At 49.5% G+C, this 18,822-nt stretch overlaps 2 protein-coding genes across 3 annotated transcripts; both read right to left on the bottom strand.

Annotated features, from left to right (window-relative positions):
- Nucleotides 1-4,983: 4,983 nt before the first annotated feature.
- KLK8 (kallikrein related peptidase 8) lies at nt 4,984-11,536 on the bottom strand. 2 transcript variants are annotated; one of them, XM_043598397.1, is made up of 6 exons: nt 11,240-11,536; nt 10,744-10,850; nt 10,106-10,265; nt 9,690-9,949; nt 6,381-6,514; nt 4,984-5,189 (listed from the first exon to the last, which is right to left on the bottom strand). In XM_043598397.1, the coding sequence occupies exons 2-6, from the start codon at nt 10,811-10,813 to the stop codon at nt 5,034-5,036; spliced, it is 780 nt and encodes a 259-aa protein (XP_043454332.1). In that variant the 5' UTR covers nt 10,814-10,850; nt 11,240-11,536; the 3' UTR covers nt 4,984-5,033. The 2 variants fall into 2 exon arrangements, with proteins under 2 accessions (XP_043454332.1, XP_043454331.1); XM_043598396.1 differs by having other exon boundaries at nt 10,744-10,821; nt 11,240-11,530.
- A 727-nt stretch (nt 11,537-12,263) lies between these two features.
- On the bottom strand, nt 12,264-17,794 carry KLK9 (kallikrein related peptidase 9). The gene is made up of 5 exons (XM_043598395.1): nt 17,665-17,794; nt 17,321-17,477; nt 14,639-14,904; nt 13,347-13,483; nt 12,264-12,910 (listed from the first exon to the last, which is right to left on the bottom strand). The coding sequence occupies exons 1-5, from the start codon at nt 17,705-17,707 to the stop codon at nt 12,758-12,760; spliced, it is 756 nt and encodes a 251-aa protein (XP_043454330.1). The 5' UTR covers nt 17,708-17,794; the 3' UTR covers nt 12,264-12,757.
- Nucleotides 17,795-18,822: the final 1,028 nt, after the last annotated feature.

Here is an 18,822-nt window from a genome sequence, read left to right as displayed (position 1 = left end):
CAATTCCACAGGAGGACCCTGGCCTTGAGGGATGTCAGCCTTCCTGACTTGGGCTCCCAAATCAAGAAGCAGTAGACCCCAGGCCACTTAACCTCATAGCCCTGTGAGTCAGTAATCTATCTTTCTCTCCTGGCTTCTTAAGGAGGGAAATTTTAGTAAGACTTCCAATTTGTCATCTAGTGCCCAAATCTTTATCCCTGGATTCTCTCTTCAGCTCCCTGCCCCATCAGCGTTCTGTCAGAAAGAAGAAAGGAGCCTCATTCCTCTGGAGCCCTGTTATTCATTCATACATCCCCTGAACTTCTCCTCTGTTGTGCTCTGAATGTCTGTCTTTCTGTGTTTAATTATTTAATCTGATGTTGTTGCTAAACACCTAAACATGAGAAGGAACAAACCTGATGTTCATACCCAGCCCACACCAGGGAACATAGGAGGTACTTAAATAAATACTAGTATACTAGTTTGCAAACCACTGTCATCCACAGATTTGCCAACTGTAGACTGTCTTTCCTTAACCCCTGAGCCATTCAGCCATGTGGTGTGAGAGAAAGAACTTGGCCTCACAAGTCAGACCAACCCAGGTGTGAATCCTAATTGCCAGTCCTGTGATTTCAGGTAAGTGACTTCAATTTTTCTGAGCCTCACTTTGCCTTTATTTAAAGTGGGGGAGAGGGCACCTGGGTGGCTCTGTCGGTTAAGCGTCCGACTTCGGCTCAGGTCATGATCTCGAGGTCTGTGAATTCGAGCCCCGCGTCGGGCTCTGTGCTGACAGCTCAGAGCCTAGAGCCTGCTTCAGATTCTGTGTCTTCCTCTCTCTCTGACTCTCCCCCGCTCATGCTCTGTCTCTCTCTGTCTCAAAAATAAACGTTTAAAAAAAATAAAATAAATAAAGTGGGGGAGAGAAAAATTTACTTCTCAAGGCAAACGGGAGGATTAAATAAAATTATTAAAAGAAAATGGACATACACACAGCATATGCTGAGTTAATATTAGCTTCCTTACCCCATCAATCCAGAATGAAGAAGCTTTCATTTCTTGTGTACCTGCAGTGTGACGTGCCCGGCACTTCTCAGAACTCATTTTTATTTCTCACATGGGTCCAAGTTAGGACTGTCTTCCCCATATTATAGATGATAAAATGGAGGTTTAAAAGAGGTTCGACCACTTGAGCAAAGTCATATAGCTAAGGAGTCAGAAGAAGCAGAATTCAAATGCTGAGGATTGCCCATAGCATTATGATTATACAAACCCACACTCTGAGAAGAAAATTTTCCTGGGATACTGTCACACACCCTGGAAGTTTTATTTGGCTCCAAATGGACTCAGGACCCTATGGGCCTATTAAGGATGCATCACCCCACGCTGGTGAGACCTCCAAGTCCCAGCCCTCCTGTGCCCTGTGGGTTTAGCACCAGCACCCGCTCTCAAGTCCCACACAGATACCCAGCCTCATATTTCCTTTGCCCTCAAACCTGTGTCCTGAACCTTTGTGTGATGATTCATCCTCCAGCTCATGATCATGCCTGAGAACAGGCATCTGGTTATCCTGCCAGCTGTGCCTTGCCCTGAGGGATCATGGACACTGTGACCCTGGAACCTCCTGACTCAGCCTCTTGGATTCCGAAGGCCTATTGTTTCTGACTTCCTGGATTCTCTTCCCTCTTCTTTCAAGAACAGTTCCCCACTTCTTTTGGGAAGCTGCTCTTTTATTTCAGATAGTTCTGGTGAAAGTTTCAATCATAGTTCTCCAAACCTTACCATCTGCCCACCCAACCACGTGATTGATGCATGACCCAGGCCAAGCCAACAAAAGCATTGTTTCCTCCCTGGCAACAATGATTGATCCAAAGGGGTGGGCTCAGTTCAAGCTGAGTTCTTCAGTCAATCAGAGTTCTTCCCTAGGAGTAATATGAAGATGCCAGGAGAATGGAGATCTTTGTTTCTACTGTGTTTGCTTAATTGGGTGTGTCGTAGCTGCTAGGTTCCCTTCCTCTGAAAAAGTCTGTCTACAGGGGCTAGAATGAGACCCAAAGGAGAGGGAAAGAGACAAGCAGAGTTGAAAAACAGCTTACACATTAAAAAAAAAAAAAAAAAAACAGAAGCAGAGAAAAGTAGGCAGAGTGTCAGAGAGAAAGTGTCAAAGAGAGAGAGTGTGTGAGTGTGTGAGAGAGAGCTAATTGGCTTAAGTCACCATTTCAAGTACTTGAGACTCTGGTACCCATGTCACATCCTCTGACATCATGAACCATCCCCACAGCCTTCTTAGCCACCTAAATCAATCAATCTCTTCTTGTACATAAGCCATTTTGAACTCATTTTGGACTCTGACATTGCTATCCAAAAGCTCCCTGACTAAGTGGCTCCTTCCAGCTTTTGTCCATGCCTAGTGCTCTGATTTCCTCCCAGACCCCTGAATTTTGGTTGACCCCTCCCAGATTCCTGAATTTTGGTTGGCCTTGGACAAGTCTCTTCCCCTCACTGACCTCAGTCATGCCCCTACTTAACACTATAAATCAATTTTCAAGTATTCTCTGGTTTATATTCCATTGGGGACATTTAAGTATCACCTGGATATTGGATGATATTAAGGAATTATTACTAACTCTGTAAGCGGTGATAACATAAGGTTTTTATGTTTTAAAAGAGTCTATATTTTAGAGCTGGAGTTGGCAAACTTTTCCAATAAAGGACCAAATAGTGTATATTTTAGGCTTTCTAGACCATGAAGCAAAATTGAGGATATTATGTAGGTATCTACATAACAAGAAAGAAAATAAATTTCCATGCATTTTTAAATTTTTAACTAGGCTGCACGGTGGAACCCAATGAGGGACTTGAACTCATGACCCTGAGATTAAGACCTGAGCTGAGATTGAGAGTCAGATGCTTAACCAACTGAGCCACCCAGGCCCCCCCGCCAACATTTTTAACTGATGAAATTCAAAATAATCATTTGTTACCAATTTTTGTCATACAGGTCTATTAATCAGAAAAATGGAATTCTTTTGGAGGGATAACATCTTGCTTAATTAGGGTTCAAAATTAATGCTCCCTGGCATCAAATCAAGTATTAAAAGCTATTTATACCTCTTGAGATTTGGCCCATGAACTGTAGCTTGCCATACTGTTTTAAAAATACAAATGAACATATTTGAGAACAAAATGATAGCTAATGTTTGTTTCAAAATATTCCCACATTAGAGAAGTGTGTAGTAGAGGAGAAAGAACTGGTTTTGATTCAGTTGGTGTACAAGGATTTCTACACCATTTTATATATGCTTGAAATTATTCATAATAAAAATTCTAAAACAATTCTTTAGGCCGAGATGACCCTTGAGTCTCACCTCCAGAAATGCATCCCCAGCTCCAGGAGTTTACTATCAGGCATGAAAGACTTCCTCAGGATTTCTGGTATTCGGGGACTTTCACGGAGGACAGAGATTGATGTGCGTCATGCAAGACATGCAGCACACCCACACCCCTTGCGGAGAATTGCTCCACCCACAGCCCATCCCAGACGACTCGTAGCCCCTGATTCCACATAGCCACTGATTGGATGGGACTGGTCACCTGACCAGAATGCAGTCAAACCATTGGCCATTCAATAACCTATCATGTGGCTGAAGGAGAAAAATTGACCTGGACCAATGGGATTCTCTCCTATTGGTATATAATGTGGGAAATCCCCGGGAAGCAAAGCAGTTGGTGGCAGGTATAGGTGAAGTTCAGCGGTTATGAAGTAAGGAGAGAGACTGGATAAGCGCACCAGGGAGCCAGCACCATGAAAATGCAGAAGCATGTAGAGAAAGGCGTCAGAGAGTCAAATAAATGAGTTAGAGGTTGGTAGCAAGAAAGGAATGAAACATACATGGAGATGAGATAGAGTGGAGCTAGTCCCCCCCCCCCCCCGTTGCAATTTATTTCTATTCTTACAATAACTACCCACTCCACACACATCTTTCTCAAGACGACTTACATTTAGCCTCTGCTTTGATGAAAACTCCCTCCAAATCTCTTTTCCTCCATACTTCAGTTTGGGCACCTTCAATGAAGTGACTCATTTTCTCACCACAGCAGAAAAGCTCTAAGCTGTGAGAAAGATTTCTGTTTCTCCTAAGGGGGAAAAATAATCTGTCTCCCAGACTTCTGGGGGCTGTCCGTGTTCTATTTCTTCACCTGGGTGGTAGCTCCATAGGTGCATATTTAAGGTGTTTGTGTATTTCCTGCACTTTACATATCTTATAATTTTTTAAATGTTTGTTTTTGAGAGAGGGAGAAAGTGCGAGCAGGGGAGGGGCAGAGAGAGAGACACACAGAATCTCAAGCAGGCTCCAGGCTTGAGCTGTCAGCACAGAGCCCGCCATGGGGCTTGAATTCAACAAACCGTGAGATCATGACCTGAGTGAAAGCCGGAAACTTAACTGACTGAGCCACCCAGGCACCCCTCTTATAATTTTTAAAATGGGGAAGGGGAACTCTCCCTGCAAAACTTAGAAACACTTTAGCTGCTTGGAACAACTAAACAAAAATTCTTCTAGGGATGCTCAGTCAGTTAAGCATCCAATTCTTGATTTCGGCTCATGCCACGATCTCATGGTTTGTGAGTTCAAGCCCCACGTCACTGACAAGGTGGAGCCTGCTTGGGATTCTCTCTCTCTCTCTGCCCCTCCTCCACTTGTACAAGCTCTCTCTCTCAAAATAAATTAATTAAAAAAAGAAATTCTTTCAAATCTGTCTTTTGCAGGCCAACTCACCGGATATTTGGAAATCCTTGTGTGTCTTCTCCCCTGAATTTAACCTCCCATTCCTCCAAGCCCTTCCAGAAATAAAGGGGGTCACTCCAGGCAATGGTGGTAGCCAGAGTGGCCATGGGGTGGGGGGTGGTCCTGATCTCTGTAGACCACCCATCAAATGTCCCAGCAAGGCGCAGACCCCCGTCTTTCCATCCCTCCCAGCAAGGAGGAAGCACAGACAGGCAAGGAGCAAGGCTGAGTTGTGAGTTTATTGAAGTGGGTCCAGGGCTTGTCCTAGCATCAACCCCTGCTGCCTATGGTCTTCTTGATCCAGTCCAAGTAGCGGCAAATGTTGGTGTAGATACCAGGTCTCTCGGGCCGCCCACAGGGGTCTGATCCCCAGGATGTGATGCCTTGGAGAACACCATCACACACCAGCGGGCCCCCGGAATCTCCCTGGAAGGGGAGAGTAAGAGAATACTTTCACCTAAGATCCCCCGCTGCATCCCACATTTAGTACTAGTTCTGTAGCTGATTTGTTCCTCTAACCAATAGAGATAAGAGCATTGTATCCTGGGACCAATGGTGACAGAGAAAGGTGGGGCTTCATGTACTGGGACACACACTGGGTGTGCAAGGGCAACGGGGGACATCCTGACCAAGGAGGGAAGAGAATGATGGCTCAAACGTCCAAGTCAGAAAGAAGACAGTGAGGATTACATGGAGGGGACTGAGCTGATGTCTTGGTTCCTGCCAGTGGCGAACAGATCTTTGAATCCGGTTACCAAAGAGAGAGGGAAGGAACAGAGTTCTTGTGGTCACACACACACACACACACACACACACAAACGTGCAAGGGGCAATGGTGGGTCTTTTGGGAAGAGATCTTTGTCTCTATGGAACTGGAACCATCCTGAGAGATTAGATTTCCTGGGAGGACACTGATGGAAATGATTTCATTCCTGGCCAATGGGAAAGAAAGCATGGAAGCATTGTCTTCAGGGACCAATCATTAGCAAAGGGGGTGGGACTTCCATGAGGGAGACAAAGCTGGGGGAGCCCTGAAGACTGAAACTGCAGCCAAATAAGAACGACTGTTACATCTATGGCAAATCCCAAGATTTGTCATCTTGGGGATGGGGAGCTCATTGAGGGAGGGTTAAAGTCAATGGCACCATTCTCTGGCCAGTTGGCAAGAGAGTATTGCTTCCCAAGGAACAAATCATAGGAGAAGGCCACTGTGCTAGGAAACCCAATCAGGTCCCAAAGAAAGGTGGCTGGCTACCTGGTCAGTGATAGAGTCAGCACAAATTCCTGCGGAAGGGAGCAGGGAGCTTGCTCACCTTCTAGCTTCGGACTCTTTCCCGCATGGACATCTTCTCTTGCTCCCTTTATCCCTTCCTCTGTCTGCACCCTATCCTGAAGACAAGAGTTCCCAAGAAAATGATAGCGACAATTTAGCGTTCCTGATCCCTGTGCAGTGTGACCTGCAGGGAGAGTGTGGCCTTCTCTGAACCTGCTTCCCACTCTAGAGATGGAGTATAACCTCTCTGGGTGCTAACTCTTTGAGTTTCCCCTGATGCCAAGCCCCAAGCCTCCATGGGCATTGAAGGCCAAGGGAAGAAGGGGGTTTCAGAGGTCACTCACCTGGCATGAGTCGGCCCCATTGCTGTCTCCTGCACAAATCATACCATCCGTGACTTCCCCAGGGTAGACATCTTTACACTTCTTCAGGGGAAAGATTTCTACTTCTGCACAGTTGAGGGTGTCAGGAAAATTCTCTGAGGGGACAGAGGTTGTAAGTTCCCAGAGAGAGTAACCATTTCCCTCAGTCCCTAGGTGAATCTAACCTCCCTTCTGTACATGCATGGCTGCACAGGAGGGTTTTCTGACACCTTTTGCAGGACACATCACGTCTCACCACATTAAACAAAGCTATGGCCCCTGCAGTTTCCTTTCCAACATCTAGAGAAAGGCTGTTGGACCTTACCTTCTGTTTCTTGCCCAGAATCCTGTCATTTTCTTTCTTTCTTTCTTCCTCTCTTTCTTCCTTCTTCCTTCTCTCCCTCCCTCCCTCCCTCCCTCCCTCCCTCCCTTTCTCTTCCCTCCCTCCCTCCCTTCTTCCTTCCTTCCTTCCTTCCTTCCTTCCTTCCTTCCTTCCTTCTTGCTTTTTTGCTTTCTTTCGTACTTTCTAGGCTTTACCACCCAGTGTGGAGCCCAATGTGGGGCTTGAACTCACAACCCTGAGATCAAGACCTGAGCTGAGACTCAGACTTGGATACTTATAACCAACTGAGTCACCCAGGTGCCCCATCCCAAAGTCATTCACAAATTAAGGATCAGGTGACTGAAAGACATGGAGGTGCCCCCTTGTGACACCTATGACCCTGTCTCTCCAATCTTCCCATCCCCAGACCACCCCAATTCAGCTAAATCCTACCTCTCCCAAAAGTCACTTCATTTTAGAAGCCTTCCCTGACCATTCTAATGAAGACACCATCCCTCTATCTCTCCCTATCCTCTTAACTGTCCATGATACTTCATTATATCACTTAACTCTACCTAATAATTCATTTTATATGTATTTTTGTTTGTTGTCTATTTCCCCCACCTAGCATGCAAATCCATAGGATAGGGACTTCACATAATACAGCAGCTGGGACTACCAGATGCTTACAAACAAATTGAATTAATGACTAAAAGTGGAATTAACCATGTAATGTACACCACGGGGAATATGGTCAATAATATTGTTACAACTTTGTATAGTGACAGACGGTACCTAGACTTATTATTATATATATATATATAATATATATATTATATATAATATATATATTATATTTTTTGTGTACACAAAACTAATAGAATATTGCAGGGCACCTGGGTGGCTCAGTCAGTTGAGTGTCCAACTCTTGATTTCAGCTCAGGTCATGATCCCAGGGTCGTGGGATTGAGCCCTGCACGAGGCTCCTCACTGAGCATGGAGCCTGCTTGAGACTCTCTCTCTCTCCCCACCCCCACCCCTCTTCCTAGCTTGCACTCTCTCTTTCTAAAATAAAATTTAAAAAATTAAAAATAAATTGGGGCGCCTGGGTGGCGCAGTCGGTTAAGCGTCCGACTTCAGCCAGGTCACGATCTCGCGGTCCGTGAGTTCCAGCCCCGCGTCGGGCTCTGGGCTGATGGCTCAGAGCCTGGAACCTGTTTCCGATTCTGTGTCTCCCTCTCTCTCTGCCCCTCCCCCGTTCATGCTCTGTCTCTCTCTGTCCCAAAAATAAATAAACATTGAAAAAAATTTTTTTTAATTAAAAATAAATAATAGAATATTGTGTGCCAGTTACACTTCAACTTAAAAAAGAAAGAAAATGGAATTAATCTTTCTTCTTAACCTTTGAGCAATAGACTTGAAGGGAAAAAACTTCTATCTGGCACCTCCATTCTCCAGAAGCTGTATACTCACAATCTCATTGATTGTAAGACATCTGAACTCACAATCGCTTTTTAAAAGAGGGATACATTCATTCATCCATAATTCAGTCATCCATGCATTCATTCAACAAATATTTATTGAGTACCTACTGTATACCAAGAACCATCCTGAGCACTAGGAATGCACCATGAAGAAAAGAGCTTTAACCTGAACCCTATGGAGCTTAAAAATCTATTGGTCAGGGGCACCTGGGTGCATCAGTCAGTTAAGTGTCCAACTCCTGGTTTCTGCTCAGGTTATGATCTGACGTTTCATGGGTTTGAGCCCCGCATCAGGCTCTGCTGACAGTGCTGAGTGTGCTTGGGATATTTTCTCTCTCTGTCCCTCCCCTACTCATTCTCTCTCCCCCTCCCTCCCTCTCCCTCCCTCCCTCTCTCTCTCTCTCTCTCTCTCAAAAATAAAATAAATAAACTTCAAAAAAATCTATTGGTCAATTATCCCTATTTTGCAGATGAGGAAAGTGAGGCCGAGAGATGGAAAGGGACTTGCCCAGAAAAAAGGGCAGAGCATGGTGTGAACTGACCTGACTGATTCATGAGCCAGTGGGTTTCCACAGTGTCCCTTGTCTCCTTAGAAGTAAGAGCCAGACAGGCAGGGACCTGAGTCCTGGCTTTGCTGCTTCTTGGTGAATCACACGCCTCTCCGAGCTGAGCCTCAATTCTTTCACTGTGACATAGGGTGAGGAGCTGCCTGGACTCTGAAGTCCCAAAGGGAGGGCTTCAATGGAGGTCCAGACTTTTTTGGGTCCAGAGTGAGGAATGAGCTGGACACTAGACTATGCGTCTTGGGGGAGGAAGGGCCTGGACTCCTGGGTGTAAAGAAAAAGAGTTTCTGGTGCCAGGAATCGTGGGTTCAGGAGGGAGAAGATCGTAGGAGCCTGTTTTCTTGGGCCACTGAGGAGCCCATCTACCCCAAGCCTGTTAAGATTATATAAGACCCTGTGCGGGGCACCTGGGTGGCTCAGTCGGTTAAGCGTCCGACTTCAGCTCAGGTCACGATCTCGCGGTCCGTGAGTTCGAGCCCCGCATCGGGCTCTGGGCTGATGGCTCAGAGCCTGGAGCCTGCTTCCGATTCTGTGTCTCCCTCTCTCTCTGACCCTCCCCCCTTCATGCTCTGTCTCTCTCTGTCTCAAAAATAAATAAACTTTAAAAAAAATTAAAAAAAAAAGACCCTGTGCTATGAAAGTTCTCATAACATGGCACTCTCCACCATAAAGGAGGCATACATTCTTTCATCCACTCATGCATCCATTCATTTTTTGGCAACCTGCTCTAACAGTCTGCTATTTTGCTTTCTTTCTCCCACCACTCCTGTTAATATTCTGATCTTTGGGGTTTCCAACATGGGCCACCTGTGAGTCTCAAACTCACAATCACTGTCCCTTCTCTATCTCCTTCTAGAGCCAGAGCTTTGCCAATGGCTTGGGGTCCAGGGGGCCAGCAAGCTTCTCTTCTGCCTCCTACTACCTCGGGGGCTGGTGACGGTGCCCCAGCCCGAGATGGTGCACTTCTGGCCAGCTTGAGGGCAGTGATCCGCCAGGTTGATGGGCTTCACTTGGGGCCCCAGGGATGCCTGACCGCGTAGTCGGATGAGCATGAGATCATGGCTGTGGTCCTCGCTGCTGCTGTTGTAGCAGGGGTGTGGGATGGACTGAGCCACAGCCATTTCTTGCTCTGAACTGTCCTTTTTCTTCAGGCTGTGTTCCCCCAGGCGTACCGTGTACTTCCTGTAACGGTGGAGAGTAGTCTGGGAACCAGGCAGGAGTATGAGCCCCTGGCCCCCTCCTCCCTCAGCCCTCCTCTTTCAGAAGCTCAATCTCCAGCTCTCTTCTTTGCCCCTCCCCTCAGGCCCCAGCCCACCTCTGCTCCAGGCAAAAACTCACTGTTTTTTACAGTGGGCTGCTGTGAGGACCCAGTTGTCATCGATGAGGACGCCCCCGCATAGCAGCCGGACACCCTGGAACAAGGCTGTCTGCCAAGGCTGTGAATGGGCCTCACACTCCTGGCCACCCAGCACCTTGGACTCCTGTGCCCTCAAGTGTCCTGCAGCAGGAGGGAGAGGGTTGGATCACCACCCCCTGCGGCAGTGGAAGGGCCAAGAAAGGCACTATGGGTTCAAACAGACACACGGCAAGTCATCTGCCTGCCACCTCACATGTCCACACACCCTCACACGCGAGGTCCCTGGCTTGCCACACAGATGCACACGTACACTCATTGAAGCCCATGAGTCACACGAAGTCGCACACCCAAGCATGCTTCCACATGCATTCACACGCCCGTATACTCCCGTGCGTATCTGCGCCCCTCAGCAGGCAGTCCTGCAGGCTTGGTGTGCTCATGCAATAGGCAGCAAGACCTGACGCACTCCTGCCTGCTGCCATGTGTGTGTGCCCCCATCCGCCCTCTGGAAAGCCTGAAGAAGCTCCCACACGTGATCGTGTGTTTCACATCCCCCACCCCCATGCCATCACAAGCACCCACCGTGGCATTCCCGAGGTTCCCGCCAGGCCCCCCTCACCTGTCCAGGCTTCCAGCACCAATAGCAAAAACGTCCAGATCCAGACTGCAGCGGCTGGGGGATGTCCCATGGTGGGGTCTGGGAGAGCGAGAAGGCAGGGCTGAGACCTGAGGAGGGGGGAGAGCTAAATCCTAGGAGGATCTTGAAACAAGGGAGCAGCGCATCCGAAGCCATTTTTGTGGGTCCTGCAGGAGGAAAGGGCTGGGGATCCAGATTTCTTAGGTTGAGGAAGAAGGCGGCAGACCCCAGATTTCTGAATCTGAGGAGGGGAGGTGGGGGCTGGATTCCTACATTCCAAGGAATGGAAGAATTAGGGTCCTGGACTCCAGGATCTGAAGGAAGAGGAAACTGGGAGTTGAGATTCCTAAGTCTTGGCGGGGGGAGGTGGAGAAGGGGGCCAGGGGCCAGGTTCCTAACTCTTGAAGGAGGAAGGGGTAGTCCTGGGGGAGGAGGGGCTCCGGCCTGATGCCTGTGTCTGAATACTTTGGCCTCTCACCTTACAGAATCCAAGGGGCGGGGTCACCGACTGATTCAGACCCAGAGGAAGAGGCCCCGGTACTTCAGCTCCGTCTGCCTGATACTAGATTCTGGAGGCTTTTAACTGGGAATCCCCGCCTCCTGCTCCGCCTCCTCCCCCTCTGGAGCCTGCAGAGCACCAGGGAACTGGAACTCTGTGTTTGAGTGAGAAGGAACTGAGAGGCTGAGAGAGAAATCTTGAAGGAGGAGGAGCTGGGATCTGGAACTCCTCGGGCTTGGGAAAGAAGGACCTCAGTGCTGTGACTCCTGGGTCTGAATCAGAAAGGGCTGGGGACGCGGACTACTGGCTCCGAGGGTGGGGGGGGGGGCGGGTAGGCCGGGGACTTGGACTCTGGGTTCAGGGGAGGTAGGAGCTGGGCGTCTGAACTCCTGGGTCTGAGGAAGGAGGGGTCTTGAGGCCCGGACTCTGGGTCTGGAAGTGGGGGCTGGGATTCTGGACTCTGGGTCTGAGGGAGGAGGGACTGGCGTTCTGGACTCCTGGGTCTGACGGTTGGGGGGAGCTGGGGACCCAAACTTTTGGGTCTGAGAGGGGAGGGGGAATAATATAGGCGTGAATTTTTGGTCTGAGGGAGCAGGGGGTTGGGGGCTGAATTCTTCAGTCTTTTTAGAAGGAGTGACTTGGAGCCTGGGTTGTTGTGGGAGCAGGGGGCTGCTGTCACTGCCTCGGAATGGAAGGAAGGTGAGTCCTCTTGGTCTCGACTTCTGAGGGCGGATCTGGCCCCGCCCCCTGCCCCCTGAGAGATCCGGGATGTGGGAAGGCAGGTTTGGGAGGCACCGTGACCTGGTTTCCCCTTCCCCTGGGGGAGACGGGACCAGCCCAAGCAGAACCCAGCGGCCTTGCTGCAATAGGGCTGATGGAGACAGACTTTAGGCAGGACCTGCTAGGGGCTTAGGGGGAATTGCTGTACGGTGGCCGTTCCCTGTCTGCCCACCGCCGCCCACCCGTTGCCCTTCCTTCATCCCACGGAGCAGGCGGACGGAAGGCGCGGCTACGTGCGTTTATTGTAAAATCTTCCATTGGTTCTCAGGCTGGGACCCCGCCAGGATTCAAACGCCCAGGGGCGGGGCCACGAGGGGCGGAGCCCGACAGCGCCTCAGTCCCTAGTGGGGGAAGCTGCCGCGCCCCTGACGTCACGGGGTGGGATCTCTCACGGAGGAGGCGGGGTTACAAGGGGTGGGGTCCAGAGGGGGAAGCCTCATTGGGCAAAGCTCCGAGGGGAGGAGCTATCTGGTGGAGGAGCTTCCCCAGCGGAGCCCTAGGCGAAGCTGTTCCATGGGGGCGGTGCCAGCTCTCGGTGACATCATAGAAGGCGGGGCCACAGGGCGGAGGTGTCTCCCTGTCCTTTTCGACGCTGTCGGCCAACAGGGGGCGGAGCCTGAATATGCAAAGTGCGTCTCCGCGCTGCCGAGGCCAGAGTCCGGCAATTCCCGGCTCCCCTGCGCCCACCCTTCTCTCTTGGTCCTGAGGCGCGAGAGCTCAGTTGTCCTCCATGGTCTTTCGGATCCAGTCCACGTAGTGGCATACGCTGGTGTACACCGCGGGGCCACGGGGTCTGGAGCAGGGCTCGGCACCCCCAGACACCACACCTGCCAGGGTCCCTTCACAAACCAAAGGGCCTCCAGAGTCACCCTGTGCGCGGCAGAAGAGCAATGAAACTGTTAAGCGGGTGTATTCATGATATTACCTTTCTCCCAGGAAGCCCTCCTCTCCTGACACCTTGGCGTCCAGGCGGCCAGTCCCTCCTCCCTCAGACCCAGGAGTAAAAGCTCATACCCCTCACCTCAACCCTGCACCCAGCCTTCTGGGATCCTAGTCCCCTCTTCCCTCAGGACTTAAAGTCTGTTCTTTAAGACTAGTCTCCTCTTTCTTTAGATCCTGGACTCTGGGCCCACAGTCCCCTTTAAATCCAGAAATCTTGGTCTTGGCCCCATCTTCTCCCAGGACCCAAGTGTCCCAGATCCCCACTTGCTTTCACCCAGGAAGTCTGGGGCCCAACTCCCTAATTCCCTAGGGCCCAGGAATCTGGCAAGATACCCATTCCCCGCCTCCCCAGAGTGGGACTCACCTGGCAGGAACCCCGGCCCCCCTCCCAAAGGCCGGCACAGAGCATACTGTCAGAGATGTGGCCCGGATATGCCCGATGGCAGAGTTTGTGCTCCAGGATGCTGATGTTAGCACACTGTAGCGTGAGTGGGTACTGCACTGTTGGCAAAAGAGGTCAACCCATAGAGGATCAGCAGTTGTGCTCATCACACTCAGATGCCCCTCCATCCAGACCCTTCCCTAAGGAGGACCCATAGAACCACAGCATAAGACTGTCAAAGATAGAAACAAGACACAGTGACAGAAAGAAATCATAGCGTGAAAGAGAAACAGATGTTTGAGGAGAGGGAGAGAGCCAGAGAAACAGAGTCAGAGAGTCAAGAACCAAGAAGAGATACATGATACACAGAAAAGCAGAGACCATACCAGGAGATAGACCTCTTAAGGGGAAAGAGATTCTCAGGAAGCAATGAAGAAAGAGAGGGAAAGAGGCCCAGAAATGCCAAGGACAGTGAGATAAAGGGAGGAGATATTTATGGTCATTGGCAGAGACAGAGATAAAGACTTAAAAGATACTAGATACACACAGGGAGACACAGCATGTATAATATAGATACAGATATAGATACACATATACCCATGTATACGGATATTGACAGGCAAACAGAAGTGGGTGGAGGGGTATTGATAGCATTGCTGGGCTTGACAAGCAAATAGAAGTGGGTGGAGGGGACTGTGCAGCCACAGCAGCCACTGGGGGGCACTGTAGTGAACCAGAGAACCCACATCCGGTCTGAAGCGGGCAGCCTCCACCGATTCTGCCCAATGGCCGCTATTTGGGGAATGTGGCACCAACGTTGCCAGTTCTTTGAATTTTTCCAGCAAACGCAGAAATTTGGCTTTTGTGTAAAATCTCCCAGGCTTTAGTTGTTGGCAGCAACAAATTCAGACTGTTTTTTCAAGGCACTCTGAAAACTGATGCGAGGAGGTTAAATATGGCTAATGGGTTGCTGATCGGTGACTCTGAGAGAGTCACTCTGTACACCTCATTTCCATTCCAAGATGCATGTATTTTCACATTTAAACATCTCCAACATCCAGGAAGGGTCTTCCAGCAAATGGTGTCATACAAGGATTAATGGGACCTTTTTTCCCCCCTGTTCTTAGTGGTTGTAAAATAATGATGCACCTTCAATTTATAGCATCTTAAAATTTTTCCCTATCTATCAGATGAAAAGGCAGAGACAGAGAAACAGAGGGAATTCAGACCGTCAGCGTGAGACACAAGGGATTGAGTTGTGAGCAACACTGTACCCTTAGGACTGGACACGGCTCCCCAGCCTGAGATGAGGCACTGGGTGCCTGGGGAGACGCAGGTCTGGCTGAGGTTGAGGGGCTGCACAGCAGGGCCCAGATGTGCCTTCCTGGGCAGACGGATCAGCATGATGTCATCATTATGGTCATGGGCTCTGAGGTCCTTGTTGAACCCAGGGTGGGGGAAGAAGTCTGTGACCCGGAACAGTTGCTCTGGACCCTCCCATCTCCAGAGGTGGTGCTCCCCAAGGCGGACCCACAGATACCTGTTGGGACAGGCCTCAGAGGTCAAGCTGGGTGTCCACACAAGCCACACACTGTCCCTGGGCCCCCATCATTTCTGTACGACCCAGAGTGCTGTGTGATTTTAGGCAAGGCATACACCCTCTCTGGGCCCCAGCTCCTCACTCCATCCTTTCATCTGCCTCTACCTTTGTAGCTCTCCCCCCAAAACTCACACCCCTCCCAAGTCCCGTACCAAGTGAGTTGCCTTCCTTCCTGCCCCACCTGGAGCCTTAAAGGTGACCTGGGTCCCCTGGAAGTGTGTAGGCACATGGAGGCTCCACCTACCATACAACAACAGCCCCACCTCCTGCCCCCACAGGTCTGGTGGCTTTTGCGGGGAGTGGCTCTGTGTGTGTGTTGGTGTGTGTGTGTATGCATGGAAGGGGATGGGAAATGGAAAATCCCCAAGTTAGGGGTCATCCATGAACTCAGGGTTTTCCTGTAGCCATATCCCTTACCCTCAATTTGTGTCTTCCTGAGGCCTACCCTCAAGCTCTCTCACTGCAAGCCCAGTCCACGTCCCAGGACAGCTGGGGACTATCTGGGAGTATATATGTCCATTTCTCAGCCTCTGACCTCTGTTTCTTAGGGAACAGGCTTCTGATTGAGAATTCAGGATTTAAGGAGTATGAGGTGTTATTTCTATCTTTGACTCTCTGTCACCTTGTTGCCTTGGTTCCATATCTGGGAAATCAATCCCCCCCAACTCATCCTCATGCCTAAATCTTTTCTACCTCCATATCTCTGCTTCTCTCCTTGGTCTTTGGGACTGAAATCTGAGCATTGTTCTCCTAGCCTGAAGCACAGACTTGAGCTGAAAGAGACCCTATCGTGGAGCAATGACTGATGGGAAATTCCCACACAACATTCTATACCAACACCATGTGCTTCATTCCTGGAGGGAAGAATATTGGAACAAGGTGAATGACTCCTTTCCAGAGATAATATAGAAAAGATTACTGAATCATTTAGATTCTCATACTCTGGGCATTAGAATGCCCAGAATCTAAATTCTAGAATTCTAAGATTTCTAACATGTTAGGAATTCACAATTCTAGAATTCTGTGTTCTAGAATGTTATGAATTCAATGTTCTAACATTCTAGATTTCTCTGGATCAAAAAGTCTGAGGGGGGTGTTAAATTACCTGAGTGAAATCAGGAACTGAAAGAGCCTAGAATTCTAGTATCCTGGGACTATAAGATGAATTTCATCACTCTAGAATTCTATAAATCAGTGGTTTTTGAAATTCAGGAAGCTAGGGTTCAAATAGTTTGAGGCTCTAGAATTCTCTGAATTAAAACCTGGGGGATATTTTTTTTTAATGTTTATTTTTGAGACAGAGAGAGACAGAGCATGAACGGGGGAGGGGCAGAGAGAGAGGGAGACACAGAATCTGAAACGGGTTCCAGGCTCTGAGCGGTCAGCACAGAGCCCGACGCGGGGCTCGAACTCACGGACCGTGAGATCATGACCTGAGCCGAAGCCGGACGCTTAACCGGCTAAGCCACTCAGGCGCCCCTAAAACCTGGGGGATTTTAAGAATCTGGAATGATAGCATTCTGGGATGTTTAATTCACCAGATTCTAGACATTCATGAATAGAAGTTTCTAGAATTCTATTGATGCAAGATTCTAGGATTCTGCAAGTCTTAGTATTCTAGTATACTCTGAATACAATATTCTAGGACCATGAACTTCTATATTCAATGAACCTACCTAGAAACTGAACCTAAGATTCTAGAGTTGTGCTATCCTATACAACTATTGAGCACTTGAAATGTGGCTCATCTGAACTGAGAGGTGCTGTATGTGTAAAACGTACATCTGACTTCAAAGGCGTAGTATTAAAAAAAAAAAAGAGTAAACAGTCATTCATAAACATTTAAAAGTGGATTGCAAATTGAAATAATATTTTGAGTGTTTCAAAGCAAATCTATTATTAACATTAATGTTAATCATTTCTTTTTCACTCTTGTAATACATGTACTAGAAAATGTAAACTTACCAGTGTGGCTGGAGTGATTATATCCTCTGGGGGTAGAGCCGGACTCCTAAGTTTCTACCACTCTCTGAATCTCTGATTCTAGAATTCACTGAATTTCATGGATCTGAGATTTCAGGAGCTCAAGACTCTGGATTTTTCTGGGTCAGAGCCTAGGCTTCTAAGAGTTTCAAATTTTAGACTCCAATAATTAGATTACTTGGGACTCTAGAATTTGGAGAGTCAATTCTAACAGTTGAGCATTTGGGAAAAGAAATGGAGGCTAAATCCTTCCTGCCCACAGCTCCCTCCCTCCCTCCGAAGGCCCCTTGACCCCACCCCCACCCTTTCCTTATCCTCTCCCCCCTCCCCCTCCTCCTCCCCCCCCCCCCATATTGGTGCCCGGGTCACTCACCGCTTGCGGCAGTGGGCAGCTGTGAGCAGCCAGCGGTCACTGATGAGGGAAGCCCCACAGAAGAGGCGGGTGAGGAAGAAGAGCCCGGCCTGCCAGGGCTGCGAGTTGGGGCGGCATTCCTCAGCCCCGATTGCTCGGGTATCTGCCCCGCCGTGCCCTGGGGTGGGGTGGAGGCAGAGGGGTAAATGACAATCACGGTGGGAGGGCTGGGGGAGACCTGGGAGATACCTAGCAGGAAGGGGAAGGGCAAGCGTGGGGGGGGGGGGTGGAGAGCGGGGGAGGGGTTGAGGGGTCTCTCAGGGGGCCGTGGGCACAGGCAGCAGGATGGACAGCAGGAGCCTCACCTGTCAGGAGAGAAAGCAGAGCACAGACGAGTCCCAGCCTCATGACCTCTGGGTGCCTGGGTCTTGAGCATGCGTTGGGGCGCTGGGTGCTTCTTTAAGGTAAGCCATGCCATCTCCTTCCTCCTCTCTGGGGCCGCCCCTGTGATTAATCTGGGTTGAGAAATGTCCCAGGAGGAGGGGGAAGCCCTGGAGCCTTGACTGGGGGCCTTGGGAATGGAGGTGATGCGGGAGACCCCCGCCCCCCCGCAGGGCTTGGTGGAATGAGGGAGGGGCCCTGGGATCTCCAGAGAGGGGAACCCTCATTCCCATGATCTGGGGATGTGGGACCTGGATTCAGGATATCCTGTGATCTGGAGGAGGAAGAGGGATAGGAAGATGATTCCTAAGGCTGGGTCCTGAGGTGGAAGCAAACTTATCTTGAATGAAGCTTGTGGTGAGCTGTGACCAGTGTCCTGGGCAGGAGGACGCCCTTCCAGAAAGCAGGCTGAGGCTGGGAGAAAGAACAGAGACTCGGTAGGAAGGAGGCAGGCAGGATGGGGCAAGGCAGGGAAAGAGAGAGAAAGAATTAGAGAGAAGGACAGAGATAGAAGGATCAGGGGTGAGAGGAGAGAAAGGAAGATACAGACTGAGCAAAGCAGAGACCACAAGGAGCCACACACATGTGCATGCCCTACCCTGAGCATCCAGGCCCCTTCCCGCAAGAACAAAGCTCTCTCCTAGAAGGTTGAGGAAATATGGTCCCAACTGGATTAACCCACTCCTGTCATAAACTACCCCATCCCCTTCATATCGCTACCCACCAAGGACCCACATGCCCAACATACCTGAACTTAAGTGCTTTCCTTTTCTCTTAATACCACCAGATCTTGGCCAAGTCCTGAGAACATTGCCCGTTTTTTTTTTTTAATCTCTTCCCCTCCATTGCCCTTCCCATCCGCCCATCCTACCTGCCTCGATCCCCATCCCTCCTCCTCATCAGGTGGACAGCCCCTGCAGGGCCAAGCCCAGATGTGACTCATCTGTGTGTCCCCAGCATCACCCTTTCAGGGCTGCGCTCTTCTTGGGAGGCCTCAGGAGACGTTAATTAAAGGAGTGAATGTCTTTCTCTATATTCTTTTCCTGGTAAACTCCTACTCATCCTTCAAGACTCAGCCTAAA

This window comes from Prionailurus bengalensis, chromosome E2 (assembly GCF_016509475.1).
Source record: "Prionailurus bengalensis isolate Pbe53 chromosome E2, Fcat_Pben_1.1_paternal_pri, whole genome shotgun sequence".
Taxonomy (NCBI): domain Eukaryota; kingdom Metazoa; phylum Chordata; class Mammalia; order Carnivora; family Felidae; genus Prionailurus; species Prionailurus bengalensis.
The sequence above is the reverse complement of the archived record's forward strand: the minus strand, read 5'-3'. Positions and strand labels throughout refer to the sequence as shown.